This window comes from Leucoraja erinacea, chromosome 3 (genome assembly GCF_028641065.1).
Source record: "Leucoraja erinacea ecotype New England chromosome 3, Leri_hhj_1, whole genome shotgun sequence".
In the NCBI taxonomy this organism is placed as follows: Eukaryota; Metazoa; Chordata; class Chondrichthyes; order Rajiformes; family Rajidae; genus Leucoraja; species Leucoraja erinaceus.
In genome coordinates, this window is record NC_073379.1 from 82,682,030 (window position 1) to 82,710,000 (window position 27,971).

Here is a 27,971-nt window from a genome sequence, read left to right on the forward strand (position 1 = left end):
GTTAGATGTGGGAAAATTCAGTGAGGAATGGCTCGGAGCTGTTTTGTTTTCTTCTGAATGAATAGTATTTGTGGGACAGCGAAGGCTAAACTCGATAAACTGCTTGTTCGATTTTACTCCGCAAATTCGTTGGTGCCGAGGCGTTTAAACCCTGCAGGTATTAAACACCGCTCTTCTCCCTGCAGGATGATGAGATAATAGAGATATCGCTGGGGATAGAAAGTTTGATAGATTAGTTCAATTGTCTCCAAAAAATCTGAACCTGGGTCTCTGGCGCTGTTCGGCAGCAACTCTACTGCTGCACCACTGTGCCATCCTTAGATTTTAAGACGAATTGAACTTGAAGGATGTATAACCGGAATTAGCAGAAGGCAAGTTGGGACAGTAGAATTGCCAGTGTTACTTTAGTGGGCATTCTATAATAATTACCCACTAAAGTAATACTGGTAATGATTCATGCTCTCAGAGTGAATTTGCTCCACACTGTGCGTGGGAAATGGTCTGTGGCAGGCAGCAAATACGTTGGCTTCACTTTTGCCTAATTTTATAACTTTCTGGAATTTAAAAAAAAAAACGAATTTTCAAATCCAGAAGTGATCCCATGAGACTATCATGTGCTCAGTATACGTATTATCTGAGATTTGACCTTTGTCCGATAACATGAAAGGCAGCATTGAAAACCTGCCAGATCTTTTTTGTATGGTTGGGCATTTGAGAATGCAAGCGATTTTGGGATTAATGAGCAGATAAGCAATACAATTGTCACATGGCCATGATTTGCAGTTAGCCCTGCTGGCACTGATGTTTTGATACTGTAGTTGTAGTGTAGTCAGTCTTTCATCTTATGATTTTGTGATAGTCGGTGCTGAAGTAGAGACGGTTGAAAACATCAAACTCCTAGGAATAAATATCACCAACAACATATCCTGGACCGCCCATATCGAAGTAATGACCATGAAAATACACCAATCCCTCTACTTCCTTAGAAGGCTGAGGAAGTTTGGCATGTCCCCTACAAGTCTCACCAACTTCTACAGATGCATCATAGAAATAATTGTATCAGGATGTATCATAGCTTGGTTTGGGAACAGCTCCATCCAAGACTGCAAGAAATCGCAGCAAATTGTGGATGCAGCCCAAACCATCACACAAACCAACCTCCCTTCTATTTACTCCATTATGCCTCATGCTGCATCGGCAAGGCCAGCAGCATAATCAAGGATGAGTCGCACCCTGGCCACTCCCTACTCCCCTCTCCCATCAGGTAAACAGTATAGAGGTGTGAAAACACACACCTCCAGATTCAGGGACAGTTTCTTCCAAGCTGTTAACAGGCAACTGAATCATCCTACCACAACCAGAGAGCAGTGCTGAACGACTATCTACCTATTTGGTGTCCCTCAAACTATCCTTGATCAGACTTTGCTGGCTTGACCTTGCACTAAATGTTATTCCCTTATCATGTATCTATACATTGTAAATGGATCGATTATAAACATGTATTGTCTTTCTGCTGACTGGTTAGTATGCAACAAAAGCTGTACACTGTACCTCGGTACACATGACAATAAACTGAACTGAGCGCGTTTCCAAACTGCGAATTGCATATAACTGTATTGATGATTTACGGAACACCATTTGTATTATGCGGACTGAATTGGTTATAATACACATAGACTGAAAATGCAGGAGCAACTCAGCAGGGCAGGCAACATCTCTGGAGAGAAGGAATGGGTGACATTTTGGGTCGAGACCCTTCTTCAGACTGATCATCATTAGCCTTCCTGCTGTAATGGGACTCTAATGTCTCTTAACATTACAGTTCAATGTGGTAGCCATGGAAATCGAGTAGCAATCACTTCTATTGACACGTGCAATGAGTGAAATTCTTTAGCCACTAATCCTCTCTTCCACATTGACACAATTGTTTTTTTAAGCGATTTTCTACAACACAAGATTTATTTGGAATGCAAATATGGCCTTACAGCAGAACTCCAAGTACGTCTATTTACAATACATATTTTGCAACCTAAGGAGACCCAAAATTCTCTACAGCCAAATTAATTACAGTTTGTGTGGTGATATTAAAGGAGTAGCAGCAGCCAAATTTTAAAGGTGGTCCAATTAGCAATGAGATTATTTTTATACATTTTTGTCAAGGGGCTAAAATTAGCCTGGCCATTAATAGAACTTTCCATCAAATAATGTCAAAAGATAACTGAAGAGGGTGGTGGAGCAACACAATTTGTTTTATTAAACAACATTTTCCATTCAAAAATTAAAACGGAAAATGCTGGAAACACTCAGATCAGACAGCATCTGTGCAAAATGAAACAGAGTTCAAATTTCAAGGAAAAAAACCTTTATCAGAAGTGACCTGCGACACTTATATTCAACATAGAAAAGTATTGGAACACACCCTTCAGCCCACAATATCTGCACCCAACATAATGCAAAGATAAATTAATCTCATCTGCCTACATATTATCCACATCCCTCCATTCCCGGCAAATGCATCAGCCTATCTAAAAGCATCTTAAATGCCAATGTTGTAAAATCAGTATTATAACATTTGAATACATTAAAACACCAGTTTAGCAACCGATTCATCATGTGCTGTTCTAGCATACTCTAACCCGTGGGGGCTCTATTCTCATTCATCTTATAAACTCACTGAGATCCCATTTCCATACCAGTTGTAAACTCACCAGTGCCCCATTTTCAGTTTAATTCTATAGGGCCTTACTTCCATGCTGTCTTTAAACTCACTTGCCTTTGCGGGGGAAAAAAATCAGATTAAAAAAAGTGATTAAAGTGGGTTGTGGCAGTGAATAACAAACAGCCTATAGCATTGAAAATCTCAGTTCAGCACCATCAAAGCCCTGAAGTGCAGAATTATCAGAATTTTGTTGTATAAATGTAGAAGCAGTGATTTACATTGAACAAATGAAATATATATTGATGATTGATTTTGCCAGATCATTTTTATTGGGCAAATACCATCTGTTTACAACAGGTATTTTTTTAAGCCTTATTGAAACCATTTCAGTACCATTTCCATTGTATCCCGTTTAGGTTTTGCTCTCATTGCCTTTCTTGCATAGTTGCAATGGGCATCTCTATGGTCAATTTTGTTTTTCATCATGCTGATTATTACCATGGGACTTGACACTCAGTTTGGAACTTTAGGTAGGAAAACAGAATTTCTTAATTTATGAAGTAAAGATATTTGAATTATTCTTATATATCTAATATTTTTCATGTTCAGTTTCTGAAATCAAAAGTAATTTTCCTCACAAGGATCAAAGTTAGGGATTTAAAAAAAAAGCAATTGACATCAAGCAAACTTGTCAATTTTACTTAATTGTATTAAATGCTAACATAATTTAGTGGCTAAAGGAATAAATTAGTTCTTGCGAATCTTAATTTCACCCTCGCAAATGTATTAAAATACATCAGCAGTAATTGAGCAGTCACTGTTGAGCTTGTTAAATTGTTGCAATTATAATCTGAAACAAAGCAAATCTAATTTTATACAAAAACCTCATAGCACAAGATCATTCAGTGAACAACAACAGAATTCACATTGTAATTCAATACTATCAATGTCAGAACACTTATCTGGAATAAATCCAAGGATTTAAAAACTTTTAAAATCTGGATTTTAGTTTATGCTTATTAATTGATCTTGGTTTACTTTAAAAAAAAAACTTAATTTGATGCATTGTATCTCCATTTCAGGGCACATGTTTGTCAGCTGTATCAATTGCAAGCACACAGATTGCCGCTACTACCCGATGACTTCCTGGTTTCTCAGCCCGCCACATTTATAGGTTGGTCTGAACGGTTAGATCAGATGGGATACAGGGAGAACTAGATAATTGGATATAAAATTAGACTGAAGATTGGAAACAGATGGTGGTGGTTTAGGGTTGGTCTAGGCTAGAGACTTGTAATGAGTGGAGTCCCACAAGGATTGGTGTTGGGTCCACTATTGTTTGTTATTTATATTAACGATTTGTATGTGAATGCAGATGGCATGGTTAGTACGTTTGCAGATGACGCTAAAGTTGATGGTTTGGTGGACATTGAAGAAGGATCCTGACCAACTGGGCCAAGGAATGGCAGATGGTGTTTAATTCAGATAAATATGAGGTGTTGCAGTTTGGTCGGGCCAACCTAGGCAGAATCTACACAGCAAGTGGTTGGCCCCTGGGGAGTGTAGAACAAAGAGACCTTCAGTACCTGTACATTTTTCCATGAACGTGGCAGCACAGATGGACAGTGTGGTATAGATGATGTTTGCATACATGCCTTCATCGATCAAGGTATTGAGTACAGGAGACGACAAAAAGTGCTGGAGTAACTCAACAGGACAGGCAGCATTTCTGGAGAAAAAGGTTGGGTGACATTTCAGGTCTGGACCCCTCTTCAGGCTGAAAGTAGGGGGGAGGGAACTGGAGGTAATAAAAAGGTCAGAAGAAAGCAAGGCCGGTAATAGGAAGGGTTTGGTTGTCTTGAGAAGAAGGATACCATTAAACTAGAAAGGGTGCAAGAAAGTGTTACAAGAATGTTACTGGGTCTGGAAGGTTTAAGTAAGAAAAGACTGGGTCTTCTCTCAACTAGAGTCTAAAACTCAAGGGCATAGCTTTAAGGAGAGGGGGGGAAATAGTTAAAAGGCATCAGAGGAACAATCTTTTCCACAGAGGCTGGTGCCTAAATGCAACAAACAGCCAGTCTTTTCCCCACGGTAGGGAAGTTGCAATATTAAAAAGTAAATACTTTGAATGAATGAATAGGTTTATTGGCCAAGTATTCACATACAAGGAATTTGCCTTGGTGCTCCCCCTGCAAGTGACAATGACATACAGTGACAGGCACACAGATAGGAAAAGAATGGCAGGGCATGGGCTAGACAGTCAAGTGGGATTAGCTTGGAAAGGTAACTTGATCATCATGGATGAGTTGGGGTATAAAGCTCGTTTCTGTGCTGTGCAGCTATAACTCTTGTTATAATGCCATCTTCCATACCAATACCTCCATGACAATATGATATTTCATCAACCCTGGGCTCCTCTCCACTGAGTTCAACAAGACTCTTATGTTAGTCTGTTCTATTAAGTACACTTATGCCTTAATATTCTTTCTCCTCACTCCTTGAATCAGCATGGGATCCTTCTCACCTTTGCTCTAAAATCCTTGTCTATTGATCAACAACAATATGCAATACCACCACCACACTATCTTCCTGAGGGGTTGTTTGATTTGTTCCAATTAATTCTTCCTTCCCCAACGATAGTAATTCACTCCTCTGCTCACAGCATCTTGCCACAAAGAAAAACTCCTCTTTCCTAACTATACAGTATTTCAAAGGTGCTTTCCACTTTGGTCTTTGTCTGGCTCTTTCAATTTGTTATATTTATGCATGCCTCAGTTTCCTCTCCACATCCCAAAGTTGTATTGATAAATTAATTAGCCAATATAAATTGCCCTCATGTGGATGGATGGCAGGAGGATCATAGGAATTGAAAGGCACAGGACAGAATACGTTACAAGGAAATAGGTAGGGGAATGAGACTAGAAATGATACTCTGGTAGACCATGTGGGATAACCTGTATTGAGAGAAACATTTAACAACCCCAACTTTTAAAGCAATGAAAAGCCAAAACTCAATTCTTCAACTATTGCCTTCACCTTTATTTTTGTGCGCATTTAAAAGCACTTTACGTTGAGGAAAAAATACAATTGCATTCAATTTACAAGTGTGAAAATAAAAGATACATTTTCGAACCCCAGTTCGTGTATTTTCTTCACTGGAAATCTTGAAAAGCAAAACTCTTCATTAGCCATTAACTCACTGTTAAACCTCTCTGGGAAGCAGGATTGTTTTACATTGGTGACTACTCAATCAGGTTGGTCATGCCCGTTGAGAATCTGAAGGTCCCAGGCAAGATATAAAATGCAGAGTAAACTTATTTAAAGAAAAATAGATTCCTAGACGAAACACAACAGGCAGTTCTTGGGTGTTGTACTTTATTTCTTCAAAATATTATCTGCAAACAAACCCAGTGACAATTTATCTTGCATTTTATACAATAATTAAAATACTTTTTCCTGTTAGGTTAGTGGAGGGGAGAACAGTGGCAGGTGGGGTGGAATACAAACAAGTAAATTCAGTTCAAAGTACAAAAAATAACACTGGCACAAGAACTTTGTACAGAAATCAGTACCAATATACTTTTATAGATATGAAAAAGTACTCTTAATCAAATTTCCTAACATCTAATAAAATAAGGTACCGAACAAACTATTCTCTTCCATTTTATAGTCTACATAAATAGAACTTTTATATTACAATTTACCTCTCCATATAAATATTATACACATTTAATGTCTAACACAAAGTAATTATATCCTAACATTTTTGACTGCCTTGAAAGCTATTTTAAGACAGAATAATATTTCCTACAACATCAATGGGTGGTTGGTGAATATAAAAGGATAAAACACTGAAAAACCTGAACGGCTGTAGATGCAAAAGCAGTGTCAGTAACTGTTGTAAAACTAAATCTCTTCAAGCTGTCGTCGTACTTTTTGTTCAGCATGCCTGTCTAGGGTTCTTTGTCGGTAAGTAACAATGATGGCAAAGATTACACCAACCAAAACAACAATTCCTTCAAACTTCCAGAATTTCACTTCCTCCATTGCAACTGAACGACAGCTATGGGGCAAAGTGAAAACAGCTATAAGCAAAAATAAACGTTTAATATTTTTTAATAAATTCCATGTATCCAACATTAAAGAGAGTTGTTAGATTAATGACATATGCAATGATACAGAAATCAAACGGTATCTATACGGAATGTATTTCAGGCCACAATGTAGCACATTTGTGTTCTTCCACAGTAGATGGCACAAGCAGATCAACAGAAGATACAATCAGATCAGTGATGATCTTATTAAATAACAGCAGGATGGTTGGGTGGCAGTGAGGAGGTGGGGAGGGGATAAGATTACTTCTGCTTGTATGCAACAAAGCTTAAATACTAGGAAACTATAAATCTTAAGATATATTCATTTGATATATTACTCTATTATTTCCATGTTTAACCACAAAGAACCAAGTCTCACAACCCTTTTGAAAAAAAAGTGATATAGATCCCAGAAAGTGCTGATAAGCCAAAGACAGAATCAATCTGTAGAGCCAAGTGGGTGCAATAGGTGGAACCACAAGAGACTGCAGATGCTTTAATCTGGAGCAACAATACAATCTGCTGAAGGAATGATACAATGATACAAAGATACAATTTATTTGTAGTCATCTGAACCTCATTGAGGTTCAAACGAAATTTAGTTTCTGCAGTCATACACACAAGTAGAAGAACCAGGACACAACACAATTTACAAACATCCATCACAGCGCATCTCCTCCTCGCTGTGATGGAAGACAAAGTCTTATCTCTCCTCTGCACTCCCCATTCTCCTCCCGATGTCAGAGTCAAAGCCCCTGGCGGGTGATGGTAAGTATCGCAGATGGGCAATAGATGAAAGTAGACAAGTAAAATAAAAAGGCATAGAAACATAGAAATTAGGTGCAGGAGAAGGCCTTCGTCCCTTCGAGTCAGCACCACCTTTCAATATGATCATGGCTGATCATTCAAAATCAGTACCCCTTTCTGGCTTTTTCCCCCATATCCTTTGATTCCCTAAATCTAACTCTTGACTCGGGCGATGCAAGGCCAAGCTCCGGGTCTTGATGTTGGAGCCCCCCAGCGGGCACTAGCAAGTCCCGCGGCCATTTAAAGCTGCGCCGGGCGATGTAAGGCCCCGCTCCAGGTCATTTTCAACCCCGCAACTCAGGCAGGAGAAGTAGCCATTGCGGAAGCCCCGAAAAGCTGTCTCCCACCAGGGACCCGCGAGCTCCCGGTGTCACCGTCCACCAGACATGCGGCTGGAGCCTATGAAGCTCCGGGGCCGGGCTGCAGCAGTTCGCCACCACCGCTCACCCCACTCCGAACTCGGCCAGCTCCGCGATGGTAAGTCCGCAGCTCTGCAGGCTCCGCGACTAAAGCCCCAGGTTGTTCCGGTTGGAGGCCGCTCACGGTGTTAGGCCCCAACAACAATGCAGACCCGAAAAAGAAAAGGTTGGGTTCTCCGTACAGGGAAAAGATTTTAAAAGTTTCCCCACCCCCCACACACATACCCAGTTAAAAAATACACTATAAACTACATTCAAACGAGACAAAAAAAAAAAGTAAAAAAAGACAGACGGACTGCAGAGGCCGCTGTGATGCGAGTCGCGCCGCCCACCCAATGCTCAGTAGGTCAAGCACAACTCAGTAGGTCAAGCAACATCTATGGAATTGTCGGCCTTTCAGGTCAAGAACCTGCTTCACGACGGATTTGAGAGGGAAGTCAGCCAGTCTAAAGGGGAAGAGGTTTGATAGGGGCCAGTTGGTGATTGGTGGTTTGAGAAGGAGTCAAGAATATCAAGCAGCTGGATCCAGACTGAAAGTGTGTGTGTGGGTAGGGGGTAGGTCCGTCCACCAACAAGGTCAGAGTTGGAAGACCGAGGCAGATGGGCGATAGGTGAAAGTAGATAAGTAAAATAAAAAGGCATAGAAACATAGAAAATAGGTGCAGGAGAAGGCCATTTTGGCCCTTCGAGCCAGTATCACCATTCAATATGATCATGGCTGATCATCCAAAATCAGTACCCCTTTCTGGCTTTTTCCCCCCCATATCCTTTGATTCCCTAAATCTAACTGAAAACAACCAGTGAATTGGCCTCCACTGCCTTCTGTGGCAGAGAAATCCACAGATTCACAACTCTCTGGATGATGGAGATAGGTGGGCTAAGGGGTCGGTGAAGGTGGAGATAGCTGCTGGAGGGTGAAAAGCGATGGTCCAAGTGAATTTGAGCACTGCTTCCCAGTGAAAGTAGCAAAGGTGATAAAATTGATGAGTTCCGCACAGGTGCAGGAAGTAGCATCAATGTCGACGTCGATGTAATAAAGAATGGGGGAGTGATACCAGAGAAGGATGGTTCCACGTAGCTAATGAAAAGATGATTGTAGCTGGGACTCATGCTAGTTCCTATGTCTATCTTTGATTTGTAGGAATCAAGAGGACTCAAAAGAAAAGCTGTTCAGGATAAAACAAGTTCAACCAGGTATGTTGGTAGAAAGGAACTGGTTAGATCATTGTTGTAGAAAGAATATGGAGGTGTATATGCATGGTGAAGATGAGGTGGTGGGGGCCTCGGAATTGGATTTGTCAAAATGGTTGACATACATGGTATCCTGAATGTTGACGAGAAGGGATGGTAAGGGGAGACTGGATAGAATCAAGATATGAGGAAGTAATTTCAGTGGAACAAGAGCAGGCAGTAAAAACAGGCCTCTAAGGATAGTCCTGTTTGTAGATTTTGGGTATACAATAGAAGCCGGAAGTATGGGGTTGGAGCATGATCATGATCATGTTGGATGCTTGAGATGATCTATATGAGAGCAGGAAACAGTGGTCTGGTGTTTGTTGTTGGCATCATGGTCCTGGGGTAGGTCCGAATAGGTGTCCGAGAGTCGCTGTCTAGACTCTGGAAGGTAGATGTCAGTCTGCCAAACTACAATGGCACCACTCTTGTCTGGGCGTTTTCATGGGGAGGGGTTAAGGTTAGATTGGCAAGGTGAGTGGAGAAATTAAGGCAGGAGATATTGTGGTGGAAATTGGAAATGACAAAATATCAAGAGGTGAAAAGGCCTGAACGGGGTATCCAAGAGGAAGGGAGGTCTTAGGCAAGCAAAAGGATTTTCAGTGGGAGGTGTGGACTGGCTGCCAAAGAAATAGGCAGAGACGTGGAGGTGACAAAAGAAGAGTTTAGCATCATGATGGGCCCTAAACCTGCTGAGGTGGTGCAAGCTCAGGGGTACAAAGGTAAAGGGTGCTGAGGACTGCCCTTTCAGCAGAGTGGAAGGTCAGAATATTTCACTGAAGTTCATAATTTACCTTTACTGTACAGCATCAGATAAACAAGTACATGTGATGGATAATGACATAATGCAAAGGTTCAGTTATGTGATTGGTAATCAAGAAACCCCAGTTCAAATCTCACTAAAACAGCCATAGAATTTAGATTAGTAAATAAACTGGAATTTGGAACAAAACCCCAAATAGTTTGCACGTGAAAACTGCTGAATTATCATTAAAACCCACCGGTTCATTACACATTAAGGGAAGGAAAACTGGTACATTAACCAGATCTGGCCTTTCATGCGACTCCAGACTCATGTGGTTGACATGTGAGTAGCCAAGCAAGCTCGCCCAGTTGTACCATTACCACCTCATTTAAATAGAGAATGAATAACTCTGGATGTGCTTTCAATCTAGACAGCCAATTCAGACATGGCAAAGGCAATCGCCCTTAAATTCCTCCCCACAAACATCTGGGGAAATTGCAAACATTGACTATTTCTCAGGGCCCTCTCCTATGGTGTCCAATGAATCCTGTATACTATGTATTCAACACAATGGCAAGTAGTCAAATATCAATAGTCACTGTGTGGCTGGGTAGGGAACCTGGGTCAATTATTTTGTTTGCTCCCATTTTCATAAATATGTAAAAGTAAATATAGTTTATACATTATTTCTATATAATGTGACTTTCCAAGTCCTGTAATCACCAGTTAAAGTAACAATTGTATTGATGTATAGCCAGAACCAGGGTCCAAAGTATAGATTAGGTGTGCAGATAGAATTAAGACCTCCAATGTGGACCAGGTGTGTGCCGATAGGATGTATCGGGAGCATGGTAGATTTACAGCCCAAGAAAGGATCTGGTACATGTGTGGTTGTCTTGAAAATTCTATGTTTGATGGATGGCGGAAATCACATCAATTTCTTCTCTATAAGACTGCAGTCAACTAAAAGTAGTCTGAAGGGGGTGGACCAGAAACATCACCCATTCCTTCTCTCTAGAGATGCTGCCTGTCCCGCTGAGTTACTCCAGCATTTTGTGTCTACCTTCGATTAAAAGCAAACCAAGGTTGTTTGGACAAGCTGAGATGTGAAACATGTACAGGAATTGTTTTATCTGTAGATAGTTTGATCAATGTATTTCATTGCAGTCTTGGTGTCATTGCCCAATAAAGAGGTCTTAGGGTGTCTGCAATTTTTGTTTTCCATAGCAATCTTTATCACCCTATTCTTCCAGGATAATGATGATTTAGTGCAACAGCAAATTTGATGCGTTTATTCTAATCACCAAACAGCAAATTGTTAAATTAAGTTACGAGTGGTTAATCGAGTTCATAAATTGATACAATCTCCCGCTACACAACTCCCACCACCACTTTATTTGCATCAGTTTTCATAACCAGTTATGTACACCTAAGGCTACAAACAGATAGCTCGAGGAAGTTTCCCATCAGCAAAGAAAAAAATCTTCAGGTTAGTTTAAATAATGATTAGATAAGCTTGCATTTGAGTAGTGCCCTTCCCAGCCATGAGAAATCCCAAAGTTATTGTAGTGTTTTTATAATAGGCAGCTAATTTGTACAACATACTCACACCAACTGCAACATAACCTGATATTCATAATCTATTTTTGTAACATTGAGGCCAAGAATCAGAAATGTCAATACACCATACTTAAAATTACGGTGAGTTTCAGTAGAATAGATATTGCCACCTGTGAATAAATCCAAAAGTTGGCACCATAAAGATAGTCACTTGTGAATCCGATACAGAAGCGGTTTCTTTGCCCAGTGTGTGATAAGGATGTGAAATATGCTACGTCAATTATAACAAATGGAATAGATGCATCTAAAAGGGAAAAGGCTAGGAATAGAAATAGATAGGTAGAGGTTCACAAAAACTGCCAATTTGAGCAAATATCCTGTTACACATTCTATAGTTACAAAAGTTACATAAAATGCCTTCAAATAGATACGTTTGGAGAAAGTAAGAGTGCAGAAAGGACATCATTTGGCAGATTTAGATGACATGCAATTATCAAATTTAATCGTCAAGGGCCACGTATGACTAAAAATGAAATAGGATGAAAGGCAAAATAGTAATTATTTGTATAATCACAACCTCAGTGTCCTATTCAAAATGAGCTTTTAATCCCAACTCACCTCCATTACCAGTACCTATTTGTCCTATTTCAATTCATATCTGAGCCAAGGTTATCTCCTTTCAAATCCTACTGTGGTTTAAGATCCATTCTGTTATACCTCTAAAGCACCAAACTAAAAGTGCTCTACAAACGCATTATTGCCACAAAAGCTCCAATAGCATCAATTCTTTTGGCATTATATATAAATAAGCTTTCATTTTGTTTATTTTGATCAATAGCATCACATTGAAAAGGAGGGATCATAGCTCCAAGCCCAACAGAACTTCTGATCCTGCCACGTTTGCATTCATGACCAATTATTAAGTGGTAGCCGAAATACTGCTGCAAGAAAACCATGCGAATGACACCCACCCAGTGAAGATGATTTGTAGCAATTGGCAACTGGATAACATAATTTGCCACAGCTACATTACATATAGCAAGGATGTCAACAGTAAGAGCAAACTTAAAATTAAGCATCAGTGCTTGTATGATTACAAAATGAATGTTGTAATCTCTGCTGAAATATCAAACATGACAATTAGCAATAAAGAAATTGAAGCTTGGCATCGTGATATTAAGCAACAAGGTAAGTGTGGTTAATTTACTTCATTGATCTTTTGCAAGCAACAAAAGTGAAGCCCAATTGGTGAATGTTCTGTAGTCATGCCTACTATATTCTGTTGTGCTGAAGCAAAGCAAGAATGTCATTGTCCCATCAGGGACACATGACAATAAACTCTTGAATCTTGAATAACAAGAGCTCATGTGGCTCCCAAAAAGAATCTGCCCAATGAATAGGTAAAATATACAGATAATACTATTTCTGAACTTGTATTAGAATCTAATGAGAATAAAATAAAATTTACTGATTAAATTAGACTTTCAAAAACCTATGATTCCTTACAAACAAGGATACGAACTGAAGGGAAATCTGCAGTTGCCTTACCTTCTGTATCTGTGGTCTTTCGTACATTTTACATCTTCAACAAATCCAGTAAATTTACATTCTATATGCACGGTCTGCAGAAAGTGAGATGATATGTTACGGAATTATAGCAATGAGATTTTAAAGACAAAGTATATGACATGGTAAAACTCAACAAAACTAGGCCAGAAATTGGATTTATTTTTACTTAGAATATGGTTTCTTGAACACCTGGCAAATTTATAACACATTTGTAAATCGTGTATTTGCTCATTTAAAACAGTTTCTAACTTGATTATTTAGTTTAATCAGCATTCATAAGGATGGATCATAATCTTTTCAATATGAAATAAGTAAAAAATAAATGTTGGTACTTTATCCAACGTGACATTTTTTCTGCTATTTCTATATTTCCTTTGTATAACCAAAAACAGAAGGACAAAAAACAAATACAATTGCAGAGACTGAAATCCCCCAAAAAATAGAAATGAAAGAAATCAGCCGGTCACGCAGCACCTGTGGAAAAATAAAATATGATTTTTGGAACAGGGACCCTTCCATAGATCTCAAAACTAAGCAATAAAGCAGTATATGAAAGGATCTGATCCAGAAAAACACTAAAATTTTAATAGGCAATCAAAATCTTTACCTTCTGATTGGCATTAGAATGTTGAATGCAAAATGCTACAATTCAATGCATGTCACTGCAAGTAGTATTTCTACTTTCAGGAAATACAAGACTTTGTGTACAATATTTTTAGCTGTAAGGGTTACTTGCGTATTTTGTACAATATTTTTTAGCTGTAAGGGTTACATTTAAAGGAAGTAATCTTTCTCCACATTCATCTTTATTTAGATATTTTAATCCACCTTTCATTTTACCAACACGTGTTATTCTGAGGACTTCTAGACACTGAAGAGACCGGATACATTTTAGATCTACTGCTGTTAAAAATATCTGAATATCCATTCATATAGTAGCTTTCGTGATCTCTTTATGCCAAAAAATACTTTATAGCGAATTAAGCAACTTTTAAAGTTAGCTTCCTCTGCACTATAGAAAACATAGCAGAAATATGATGCACAGCAAGATCCCATAATCAATTAATTTCTGGTATTTGGCAGACAGTAGTTTTGTTTTCAGTTATGCTGATTGGGCAGGGAAATATGAACCAAGAAGGAAATCTGAAATTATAATGTTACCTCAATGGTAAATTAAGCGAGGAAAATAAAAAGGAAAGAGAAATCTGAATAAGGCAAAAAAAAAAAATCAAATAATTTTCAGGGTGCTGACAGCAACATAACAGAAATGGTTCAACATATTTAACCAAGCAATTTGATCCTCACATCAAGTTGATGTAGCATTTGATCATAAATAATAGCAGCTATAGCATAATTAATAAGTTATTAGCTTCACCATTATTTAATAGCCAATAATGATTAGAGATACTGTTGTTTTTTTACAATGTATCTACTTGTATAATGTGTCATTGCTAACAATTTTAAAAATACAATATCTGATCTAAGACACAAAAAGCTGGAGTAACTCAGCGGGACAGGCAGCATCTCTGGAGCGAAGGAATGGGTGATGTTTCTGGTCGAGACCCTTCTAGACCCGAAACGTCGCCCATTCCTTCTCTCCAGAGACGCTGCCTGTCCCGCTGAGTTACTCCAGCTTTTTGTGTCTATCTTCGGTTTAAACCAGCATCTGCAGTTCCTTCTTACACATCTGATCTAAGGTAAAGTTAGAATATTCTCTCAAAGAAAAATTATAATCACACTAATCTCTTAAAGGACAAAAATATTTGAATATCTCACACATACACACATGCAAAATACCTTTTCGTAATCAGTGCAAGGACTACATTCTCTTACAATGCTGTATTCTTCAATTTCCCAGCAAGGTCTTGGGTGCAAATTATTTGCTGTTTAATTTATAAATAAAATATATTTATAATCTTACTTTGCAAGTGAAAATCTTAACATTAAAAAAAAAATAGCCAATCTATTTCTACCTAAGAATCCCACACCACACAGCAAAGTCTAGAAAGGTTACCTTTGAGGCAATATACAGTGCATTGAGAAAGTATTCAGACCCCTTCACTTTTTCCACATTTTGTTACATTACAGCCTTATTCTAAAATTGGTTACAGTCGTATTTTTTTATCATCAATCTACACACAATACCTCATAATATAAAAGCGAAAACAGGTGTTTAGTAATTATTGCAAAATAATTAAAAATAAATAACTGAAATATCACATTTACGTAAGTATTCAGACCCTTTACTGTGACTCTCAAAATTGAGCTTTGGTGCATCGTGTTTCCATTGATTATCCTCGAGATGTTTCTACAACTTGATAGGAGTCTACAAGTGTTAAATTAAATTAATTGTACATGATTTGGAAAGGCACACACCTGTCTATATAAGGTCCTACAGTTGACAGTGCATGTCAGAGCAAAAAACAAGCCATGAAGACGAAGGAATTGTCTGTAGACCTCCGAGACAGGATTGTGTTGAGACACAGATCTGGGGAAGGGTATAAAACATTTTTGGAGCATTGCAGGTCCCGAAGGGCACAATGGCCTCCGTCATTCATAAATAGAACTTTGAAACCACCAGGACTCTTCATAGAGCCTGGCCAAACTGAGCAATCGGGGGAGAAGGGCCTTAGGATAGAGATTTGCTAACATATTCAGGGAGGTGACCAAGAACCCAATGGTCACTCTGACAGAGCTCCAGAGTTCCTCTGTGGAGATGCGAGAAACTTCCAGAAAGTCAACTATATCTGCAGCACTCCACCAATCAGGCCTTTATTGTAGAGTGGCCAGACAGAAGCCACTCCTCAGTTAAAGGCACACGACAGCCCGCTTGGATTTTGCCAAAAGGCACCTAAACAAGATTCCCTGGCCTGATGAAACCAAGATTGAACTCTTTGGCCTGAATGCCAAGTGTCACGTCTGGAGGAAAACAGGCACCGCTCATCACCTGGCCAATACCATATCTACGGTGAAGCATGGTGGTGGCAGCATCATGCTGTAGGGATGTTTTTCAGCGGTAGGAACTGGGAGACCAGTCAGGATCGAGGTAAAGATGAACGGGAGCAAAGTATAGAGAGATCCTTGATGAAAACCTGCTCCAGAGCGTTCAGGACCTCGGACTGAGGCAGACGTTCACCTTCCAACAAGACAACGACCTAAAGCTCACGTCCAAGACAACGCAGGAGTGGCTTTGTGACAAGTCTGTGAATGTCCGTAAGTGGCCCAGCCAGACCCGGACTTGAACCCGATCGAACATCTCTGGAGGGACCTGAAAATAGCTGTGCATCAACACTCCCCATCCAACCTGAGGGAGCTTGAGAGGATCTGCAAAGAATGGGATAAATTACCCAAATACAGGTGTGCCAAGCTTGTAGTGTGATACCCAAGAAGACTTGAGGTTGTAATCACTGCCAAAGGTGCCTCAATAAAGTACTGAGTAAAGGGTCTGAATACTTATGTAAATGTGATATTTCAGTTATTTATTTTTAATTTTTTTGCAAAAATTTCTAAACACCCGTTTTCACTTTTTTATTGTGGGCTATTGTGTGTAGATTGCTGATAAAAAAAATGAATTTAATCAATTTCTGAATAAGGCTGTAACGTAACAAAATGTGGAAAAGGTGAAGGGGTCTGAATACTTTCTGAATGCACTGTAACAATATATCTCGTGAATCTTCAGAATGGCAAGCAGTGACTAGTGGGGTAACACAAGGCTCAGTGCTAGGACCGCAGCTATTTACAATATACATCAATGATTTGGATGAAGGGATTCAAAGTAACATTAGCAAATTTGCAGATGACACAAAGCTGGGTGGCAATGTGAACTGTGAGGTGGATGCTATGAGAATGCAGGGTGACTTGGACAGGTTGGGGGAGTGGGCATATGCATGGCAGATTAAGTTTAATGCGGATAAATGTGAGGTATCCACTTTGGTAGCAAAAACAGGAAGGCAGATTACTATCTAAACGGCGTCAAGTTGGGAAAAGGAGAAGTACCACGGGATCTGGGGGTCCTTGTACATCAGTCTATGAAAGTAAGCATGCAGGTACAGCAGGCAGTGAAGAAAGCGAATGGCAGGTTGGCCTTTATAACAAGAGGAATCGAATATAGGAGCACAGAGGTCCTTCTGCAGTTGTACAGAGCCCTAGTGAGACCACACCTGGAGTATTGTATGCAGTTTTGGTCCCCTAATAAGGACGTTCTTGCTATTGAGGGAGTGCAGCGTAGGTTTACAAGGTTAATTCCCAGGATGGCGGGACTGTCATATGCTGAGAGAATGGAGCAGCTGGGCTTGTGCACTCTGGAGTTTAGAAGGATGAGAGGATATCTCATTGAAACATATAAGATTGTTAAGGGTTTGGACACACTAGAGGCACAAAACATGTTCCCGATGTTGGGGGAGTCCAGAACCAGGGGCCACAGTTTAAGAATAAGGAGTAAGCCATTTAGAACGGAGACGAGGAAACACTTTTTCCTCACAGAGAGTGGTGAGTCTGTGGAATTCTCTGCCTCAGAAGGCGGTGGAGGCAGGTTCTCTGGATGGTTTCAAGAGAGAGCTAGATAGGGCTCTTAAAAATAGCAGAGTCAGGTGATATGGGGAGAAGGCAGGAACGGGGTACTGATTGGGGATGATCAGCCATGATCACATAGAATGGCGGTGCTGGCTCGAAGGGCTAAATGGCCTACTCCTGCACCTATTGTCTATTGAATCAACAGCCATCTTTCACAGAAAATCATCTCAACAATTACCAATACATTTCCTTCCCGGGTTACGGTAGGATTCTGTTCCCGAGAACTGTTCGAAACTAGAACAGTTCACAAATCAGAATCTAGCCACCTGCCAATATAGTTTAATAAAAATGTACACTAACTGTGGGTGGTGTGTAGTTAAACCATGGCATTTAACTTAATCATTCAGAAATTGCCGCTAATTGAATTCTCACATGGAAGAAGATGCCTACAGTCCTGTTGCTGCTGGCTAATCTATCCCACTGATTTCCCAAACACTGATTCGTATGCACAGGTTGTACGTAGGTCAGACACTCCATTTTTGGAGAATCTGTACATGATAGGTACTAAATCTATGAAGATGGAGACTGGGAGAAAATAAGGGAAACATGATTAATGGTGGTGGCAGGGGAGAAATTGAACTCCATAAAATCTATAAACTGGCTCCAAGTAACACTGAAAAAAAAATTAATTCATGTTTTTCCTCAGGAGCTGCTCAAGTTCAAGAATATTTTGTGCTGCATAACTTTAAAGCGAAAATGTTTAACTTGGTTATATGGTGTTAAGCCTAATGGAAGATGACACACACCAAGATTGCACAAAGTAACTTACTATTTTAATCTTGCACAATGCAATTTGAAATTTGTATTCATGTTCCCACTATAAATTAATGGTTTTGGTTACACTGCCTTCACCTTTCACATTGTTCCTTTCTCTCATTTTAACTTATTTTGGTCATTTAGATCATACAATCTTCCAATAGGAAACTCGACTTGATATTCTTGCTGAAGATAAGACACAAAATGTTGGAGACAGGCAGCATCTCTGGATAGAAGGAATGGGCAAAGTTTCGGGTCGAGACCCTTCTTCAGACTTGCTTTTATATTCCAGCACAGCCTTCCCATAGAGCTTTCAACATTAAACTTCTGCAGTCCAAATCTTGTAATTTGTCTTCCAGTAATCTAAATTTGTTTTCATTGTTGCCCATTTCCATTCTTTACATTTTTTTTTATTTTCATATTTCAAAAAATGTAAAATGTTGAGACAACTTGTTACTTTACTATTACAGCACTTACTTGTATTCTTTTGTGACTGGAATGGCACAGCTTCACATATCCTGAAGGAATCCAGGCAGTAAAGAGAACAAAATGTAACCATTACATATGACCAAACTGCTATGTTACACATTAAAATTCAGTATAAATCAAAAGCTATTAAAACAAGCTCTTTTTGAATATAATGACCAAAGCTGGAAATGTTGCATGCATTTTAAACCTAAATTGCACTTTCTTTCACGACATTAGATAATATTCATAAAAGAATTTGGTAAATCAGTGTGATAACTAATTACAAAACTTTGCTCCTCCTCCACAGATTCTTCCCGACTGATTATTGGAAGCGCTTTATTTCTATTTCAGATTTCCAGCATCTGAATTTTAATTAATTCCCAGCTTCTGTATTAGCCAGCTATTCGAGTAAGAGCTTTGAAATCTTACCCCAATATACCACATATTTATTAGATTGCATTTTGTAAACGGGAAAAATATTGATGAATTGCACCAGAACATTGCACTTATTCATTTTATTGGATAGTTTTTTTTTTATAAACAAATATTGAGGACTTCATAGTGCATTAACCTTGAAGAAGGTTCAAAGATATATAAACTAATCAATATCATCCTTTCATAGTGGACAGTAAAACAATGAAACATACAAAGTGAAAATCAAAACCTGTAGATGCTGAAAAGCAGAAATAAAAACAGAAAATGCTGGAAAACGTTGGCACATCAAGCAGCATCTGTGGCAATTGAAATAGAGATGTTACAGTTTAAAAAACATCATCAGACCTGGGATAGAAAGAAATCAAGTTATTTGTCAGTTGCAGAGTTTGGAGAAGGAACTGAAAGGGAATGGGCCTGATAGATGTGGCCGTAATTGTCACTAGGATAAGATATAGGTAAATTAATCAAGTGAAATGAGGCTTTTAAAAAGGGAGAACATGAACAAGGGAAAGCTGTGAAATGAGAGCTATTAGAGAGGGCAAACACAAACAATATATCATTTTCTCTATTTGCATCAAATTGAACATTTGTTGAGGTTATTCAAGAGAGAATTTAGTATTTTTCTTCTCTGTTATAGGAGCTTAAGGAGCTAAATGGCCCACTGTACTATTTCTTCGCACTTTAATTTGGGAGAATTGACTCATTTTTAGTGATAGAGGCAAGTTGTATGGTGGAATCAAAGATTTCCAAGAAACAATGACTAATCGGGATAAATACATAACAAGAAGATTTCAGTATAGGAGTGAAGAGGTTCTTCTGCAGTTGTATAGAGCTCTGGTGAGACCACATCTGGAGTATTGTGTACAGTTTTGGTCTCCTAATTTGCGGAAGGACATCCTTGTGATTGAAGCAGTGCAGCGTAGGTTCATTAGATTGATCCCTGGAATGGCGGGACTGTCATATGAGGAAAGATGGAAAAGACTAGGCTCGCATTCACTGGAGTTTAGAAGGATGAGGGGGAATCTTATAGAAACATATAAAATTATAAAAGGACTGGACAAGCAAGATGCAGGAAAAATGTTCCCAATGTTGGGTGAGTTTGCATCCCTTGGATAAAGAACTCACCTGATACATGCCTAGAATTTCTATATGTTACAAATTATAAACATCACTCGTATTTGCATTCCTTCCAGCAGAGGTCATTTAAAAAAAAACGAGAAAAACGATAAGCAACAATTGGCAACTTCAAAATAAAGCTTACAGGAGCATCAGTTTTTTTAATTGTCTGTCCCAAACAAACACAAGCATTGATTAATTTTCTCCAAAGTTTACTAAAAAAAAACCCCAGAAGTTCTACAAAGGCCAGATTTACAATTACATATTTCCTGAAAATACACTGAAATCACAGAGCTAACCAAGCACTTTAAAATAATATGTTTAACATCAAAGCAAATTACTTTCTGAAGTTCACTCAGGCAAAGTTACCAGCTACAGAAAGTTCTATGTGAATAACATTGTCCCCGAGGAGACTGTACACTGTTTCCCCAACAACAAGCCCTGGGTCACCAGTAACATAAAGGCCCTTCTCAACCAGAAGAAGAGGGCCTTCAGGAATGGTGACGGAGGAGGTGAAACGGGTACAAAAGGACCTGAAGGCGAGACTGAGACAGGGCAAGGATGACTACAGGAGGAAGCTAGAGCGGAAACCTCAGCAGAACAACATGAGGGATGTGTGGAGCGGGATGAAGAGCATTACAGGCTACAAGAAGACCAGTGGCCTGGGGAGGGAAAGCAATTAGGACTGGGCCAATGAGCTAAACCTGTTTTTATTTTTTTTATTTTATAGATTTGATGGTGGGGCCTCCGCCCACCCTCCCCACTGCTCCCCGACAGTCTCTCCCCCTCAATCCCCCTGGTCCACTTCTCCTACCCTTTCTTTGCTGATCCTGACCATCAAGGCTGAGCAGGTGAGGAAGGAGCTGAGTCGACTCCACCTAAGCAAACCCACAGGTCCCAATGGTGTCAGTCCTAGGGTTCTCAAGGCATGTGCCAGCCAGTGCTACAAATATCTTCAACCTGAGTCTGGAGCGGGTTCCTGTGATATGGAAGACATCCTGTCTGGTTCCTCTACCAAAGAGGATGCACTCCAGCTCCTTCAATGACTTCGCACATCATGAAGTCCCTGGAGAGGCTGGTGCTCACTCACCTGCGACCCCTGGTTAAATCCTATCTGGTTCCCCCTGCAGTTCGCTTACCAAGCAAAGATGGGGGTTGAGGACACCATCATCCACCTGCTCCATCATTCCTATGCTCACTTGGATAAGCAAATTGGCAAAAGATGCAGGTGAATGCACCAATGGTGTCCTGGATCACCAACTACCCGACTGGACGGCCACAATATGTCAGGCTACAGACTGGGTCTTGGACATGGTAGTGAGCAACACCAGGGTCCCACAGGGGATGGTCCTCACTCCCTTCCCGTTTACCATCTGCACCTCGGACATCAGATATAACTCCGTCTCCTGCCACCTGCAGAAGTTTTCAGATGATTCTGCAATTGTGGGCTGCATCAGTGAGGGGAGGGAAGCTGAATACAGAGATGTAGTCAACAGCTTTGTTGAGTGGTGTGGGCTGAATCACCTGCAGCTCAATACCGAATAGGCTAAGTAGTTGGTGGTAGAATTTAGGAGAGGAACACCCCTGTCTCGTCTCCATTAATGGTGTGGACGTGCTGTTTACCAGGGAGTACAAATACCTGGGAGTGTACCTGGACAGTAAACTGGACTGATCCATGAACGATGAGGCCCTGTACAAGAAGGGACAGAACCGCCTGTATTTTTTTTAGAAGACTCCGCTCCTTCAACGTCTGCAGGAAGATACTGCAAATGTTCTACCAATTGGTGGTAACCAATGCCATCTTCTTCGCCGCCGTGTGCTGGGGCAGCAGGGCGAAGGCTGTGAACGCCAATAGGATCAATAAATTCATCAGGAAGGCCGGCTCCATCCTGGGGGCGGAGTTGGATTCTTGGGAGGTGGTCTTGGTGGGGAGGATGCTCCTGAAACTGCAGAGCATCCTGGATAATACAACTCACCCCCTCCATGACACACTGGTCAACCTGAGGAGTACCTTCAGCAACAGACTGGTTCCACCAAGATGCAGAATGCCATAGGAGGTCCTTCTACCCTGTGGCTATCAAACTTTACAACTCCTCCCCCTTCCGTCGTGTGGTAGACGGAGACTGGACCCCCCCCACCCCCTCAATCTTTGCACATCCCCGAAGCCCTACTACTTGTCATTTTATTTTCATGTTTCATTTATTTTGTGTTTTTTATGACTGTAGGCAAATTCATTTCCCTCCTGGGATAAATAAAGTTCTATCATATCGTTAAACACTTTAAAGCTTTAAGTAAGCCTACACTTTTAACAAAAGAAAGTTGATGACAAAACTGATCAAACATATCACTAATTTGTATAGAAACCTTTCTTTTACCTGAAAGATGTGAACACACTCCATATTGTACATAGGTAGACTAGAAGGTACATCATCTCTGCAAACTGTAACATTTTCTTATTTTTCACTCTTCTCTGGGTACCGTTAAGGATTGGCTGCACTAAAACAAAGTTAGTATTTGCAATCACTCATTTATACATTTTATCACTAATCTAATTATCAAAAATTCAGGTGAAAATATTCTATAAATGATGACAGAGAGAATGTACACAGCAATATATGGTTCAAATACTGTAACTTAGCATGCTCAAATGTTAAATATGAAAACACTCAGTTGGTCATTTAAACAATGAAGTTAGTCTTATCGCAAAGGTTATTTTAAAGAGACATACAATGTGTACAGACCATTCAGCTCACCAAATCCAGACTAATCATCAACCAATCCTCCCAGGGCTACAAACACCCAACTTATGAACACCCTCTGCATCTGCATATGGACGAGCATTTAGGAAATTTGCAAATGGATGAGGATAAATTTGCCGGCTGCTACACACATATTCTGTCAAATGGGAATGGGTGATGCGCCTTCTCTCCCCGACCAGAACTTCCCAAACTGCCACGATTGGGGCTGGGTGGAGTTGAGCAGTGCTCGATGCGCTGATTCAAGATTCAAGATTCAATTTAATTGTCATTTGGACCCTTTGAGGTCCAAACGAAATGCCGTTTCTGCAGCCATACATTACAAACAAATAGACCCAAGACACAACATAATTTACATAAACATCCATCACATCGCTGTGATGAAAGGTCAAAAAAAAACTTCTCTCCACTGCACTCTCCCCCCCGATGTCAGAGTCAAAGTCAAAGTCCCCGGCTGGCGATGGCGATTGTCCCGCGGCCATTAAAGCCACGCCGGGTGGTGCGAGGTCTTGGTGTTAGAGCCCCCGGCGTGCGCTCGCAGAGTCCCGCGGCCATTCCAAGACGCGCGGGGTGGAGATGTCAGGCCCCCCTCCAGGAGCTCTTCAACCCCGCAACTCGGGCGGGAGAAGTCGCCGTTGCAGGAGCCCTGAAAAGCGGTCTCCCTCCAGGGACCCGCGGGCTCCCGGTGCCGCTGTCCGCCAGACCCGCAGTTGCAGCCTCCGAATCTCCGGAGGTCGGGCCGCAGCAGTAGCAGCAGCAGCGCTCCACCACCGCTCCAGACTCGGCCAGCTCCGCGACGGTGACGGTGAGTCGTCGGCACCAGAGTCCCCGGTCTTCTCCTGTTGGAGGCCGCTCCTCGTTGCAGCCCCAACGACAACGGAGACCCGACAAGAAAAGGTCGGGTCTCCCATGCAGGGAGAGATTTAAAAGTTACCCCCTCCCTCCCACCCCACCCCCCCACACACACACCCCAACAAAAAATAACAAAAACTACATAGAAACATAGACAAAAAATAATAAAAACGCGGACGGGCTGCAGAGGCCGCTGCTGACGAGAGTCGCGCCGCCTACCGGTATCACCGGTACCGGTGATCAGACATTCACTAAGTCAGTAAGGTAGAGTGGCAGTTGCTCTTCCAGCACTTGCTTTCTCTCCCATCACACCTCACATACATTGTGTTTTGTTCATGTCTGATTTATGAACAATTCAAGTTACGAACATTTCTTGGGGACAGACCCTGTTGTAACCTGGGGACATAGTGTAATCATGCTTTTTTTCCCCCATTCACCCCACATTCTCATCAACTTTCCCAACATTCTACCATTCTCAGACACACGTGTAATATACAGTAGCCAATTAACCTATCAATTCTCACATCTTTGGAATATTAAACAAAACCAGAGCATCTATAGAAAAGCCACGTGGTCACAGCGAGATTGTGCATACCCCACACAGACAGCATCCAAGGTCAGGATTTGTGCTCCGAGCTGGCAGTTCTACCAGCCATGTGATGCACAATTTTTTTTTGCAAAAGTATTATACTCAATTCATTCAAAATATGAATGGAAGAAATCATTTTAAAAATCCAAATTTTCCAATTGGTACATATTCAGTACAATAGTTGTCATTAATTACATTACAACACAATAGGGAATGTAGCACTAGTTCAGCACATTTGATGCATTATAAAACCCTTGAAATTATTATAAATAGATACAAAGTGCTGGAGTAACCCTGCAGGCCAGGCAGTATCTCAACAGAGCGTGGTCATGCCATGTTTCATGTTGGAACTATTCCTCAAACAGAGAAAGCTGAGACAGCCTGACAGGTGGACACAGTGGATGGGGGTTTGATTGGCAGATGGTTGGACAAAAGCTAGAGATGGGAAGATAACAAAAGCCAGTGAGAAAAGACATAAGAGGTAGAAAATGTCAAGCCAGAGGAAGGAGTATAGATGGATGGAGATGGGGGAAAAGATTGTTACCACCCAATATTGGAGAATTCAATGTTATTACTGTTGGGTCGTAAACTGGCCAAATTGAATACAAGGTGCTGTTTCTTCAATTTGCATGTGACCTCACTCTGGGAATGGAGGTGCCCACGGCAGAAAAGTCAGTAAGGGAAGGCGAGTTAAATGATTAGCAACCGGGAGATCCAGCAGATCTTGGCGGATCTAGCGTGAAGGTTCAGCCTAAAGGTCGCCCAGTCTACGGTTGGTCTCACCGACATTAAGGAGATCACTTTTGGGGCATTGAATGCAGTAGATGTGGTTAGTTCTGATGTTGTTATATTAGTCCCCTTATTCTATTCTAGTGATTCTATTCGAACTAGGTGGAAAAGTCAGTGGTTCAAACTTTAAAACAATTTGATAGGACATCTCGAGAAAAGGAATAGGATAATGTTTTGCGTAGAGACCCTTCTTCAGACTCGAGAAGCAAATCTTCTCCAGAGATGCTGCCTGATCTGCTGTTATCCCAGCAATTATGTATTTTTTAAACCAACATTGAGGATGTAGCAAGTAGAATGGATAAGGGAGATAAGGGTGTGGTGTATCTTGACCTTCAAAAAAGCCTTTGACAATGTCCCACACAAGAGATTGACATGGATAGAGAACTGGTTGGCAGACAGGAAGCAAAAAGTGCCATTAACAGGTTCTTTTCAGAATGGCAGGCAGTGACTGGTGGGGTGCCGCAAAGCTCGGTGTTGGGACCCGTTATTTACAATATATATTAACGATTTAGATGAGGGAATTAAATGTGACATCTCCAAGTTTGCAGATGACACAAAGCTGGGTGGCAGTGTGAACTGCGAGGGGATGCTATGACGCTGCAGGGTGACTTGGATAGGTTGGGTGAGTGGGCAGATGCATGGCAGATGCAGTATAATGTGGATAAATGTGAGGTTATCCACTTTGGTGGTAAGAACAGGAAAGCAGATTATTATCGGAATGGTGTCAGATTAGTAAAAGGGGAGGAGCTTCGAGAATAAATTGAGGAAGGACATCATTACTATTAAGAGAGTTCAGCATGGGGTCACCAGGTTATTTCACGGGATGGCGGAACTGACATATGATGAAAGAATGTGTCGACTGGAATTTAGGATGAGAAGGTATATAGAAACATATAAAATTCTTAAGGGATTGGACAGGCTAGATGCAGGAAATAAAATTCCCGTTGTTGGGGAAGTGCAGAACCAGGTGTCACAGTTTAAGAATAACGGGTAGGCCATTTATGACTGAGATGAGGAAAAACTTTTTCACCCAGAGAGTTGTGAATCTGTGAATTTCTGCTGGATGTTTTCAAGAGAGAGTTAGATTTAGCTCTTAGGGCTAAAGGAATCAAGGGATATGGGGAAAAAAAGCAGGAATGGGGTACTGATTTTAGATGATCAGCCATGGTCATATTGAATGGCGATGTTGGCTCAAAGGACCGAATGACCTACTCCTGCACCTATTTTTTTTTATGTTTCTATGTTCTATCTAAACTTCCTCATTTCACAATTTCTGACATTCTTATCTTAGGTTGACAGGTCTTTCTTTGTTCAATGCCATCTTAAAGACAACACTACTAATAATACAACAGTCTGTTGTCATTGATAGTGAGTTTGCAGTCCACAACAGTTTAAACCTACTTATGTGAAAAATTCAAATAGGTTGCTGTCACCAAAGTAACATTTGATTTCAATCGGTCTATGAATATAATAGAACAATATTCATACAACAGAAAAAACGGTTGTAACAAACTCTCATTGAGTATACCTAGGCAATCATACCAGCCAAAACTACCACTGACTGAACATAATTAAAAAAACAAGCCACCCTCAATATAACGCAGTGCAAGATTATGTTCCATGAAAATGAATGCTCTGCCACATCAATACAGTCACATCATGATTAATAGAAACACAGGCAAAGGCAATGATTTCATACTCCAACCCATGACACTCCTGAAAGATCCAGTATATTTTCTGAAGCGACCTCTGCACTAATTAGCAAAATATGGAGCAGTTATGAAGCGGAATTCAATTAACAACCACTATTTGAAATACATTGCCAGTGAGTCAATATGGGTGGTTCCTGGCAGATTACTCAAGACTCCTGATATGGAGGGGATGGATGATTCATTCATTGTAACAATCAGTTTACTGCACCTAGTCTTCACGGTGAATTTATCACCTTCCCACTCAGACAGACCACATCACACTACAATGTTGCGTTGTGTCGTTTCCACAAGAGTGCCAGCGATTCACACCGATCCGTGCCGGCTCCTGGATAGACTCTAAATGTCAGTCCACCAGCAGGCAGTCCGCTTGGTCCACCCAGTAAACCATGGATGTCGACCAACTAAGGGCTCTCCGGTCCGTGAGATTAACAACCCGAAGCAAACATTCGCCGGCATGAAGCCAGCTCTAATCTTTTTCATTTTAAAAATTAAGGTTTATTTACAGTTAAGTTAGATATCCTAAACAAAAACTCTCCAAACTGTTGTATCTGCGTTCACCGAAGCCCGCACTCACCGGCCGTCGCCAACCCCCGGCTTCGTGAGCCGCCGCACGGCGAGAGCTGAGAAACCACCATCAGGGGAGGGGCCGGGGCTTCTGTGTGACCAACCGCCCGCCCGCCACACGTGACCAAAGATACTAGCGGAGCCTTTGCACGTGACCAACTACCACACGTGACCCGCATCACGGCAGGGAGTCACAGGCGGTGGATGAAAGCACTAATCAGGGGCCGGAAAACGGAGGGGGCAGGGCTTCTATGTGATCTACGTCACAGGTGAACG

The 27,971-nt window shown here is 40.8% G+C and overlaps 1 protein-coding gene and 1 long non-coding RNA gene across 2 annotated transcripts; one reads left to right on the forward strand and one right to left on the reverse strand.

The window, feature by feature from the left end:
- The first annotated feature begins 27 nt into the window (after positions 1 to 27).
- Positions 28 to 12,479, forward strand: LOC129695786 (uncharacterized). Its single transcript, XR_008723226.1, has 5 exons — positions 28 to 157; positions 3,076 to 3,189; positions 3,742 to 3,833; positions 9,121 to 9,173; positions 12,356 to 12,479. It is a non-coding gene; the product is annotated as an uncharacterized LOC129695786 (long non-coding RNA).
- jtb (jumping translocation breakpoint) lies at positions 5,903 to 27,889 on the reverse strand. Its single transcript, XM_055633092.1, has 6 exons — positions 27,706 to 27,889; positions 22,809 to 22,929; positions 18,892 to 18,932; positions 14,884 to 14,969; positions 13,066 to 13,139; positions 5,903 to 6,722 (listed from the first exon to the last, which is right to left on the reverse strand). Exons 1-6 carry the CDS (start codon positions 27,872 to 27,874, stop codon positions 6,566 to 6,568), a joined length of 648 nt encoding a protein of 215 aa, XP_055489067.1. The 5' UTR covers positions 27,875 to 27,889; the 3' UTR covers positions 5,903 to 6,565.
- Between the last annotated feature and the right edge of the window lie 82 nt (positions 27,890 to 27,971).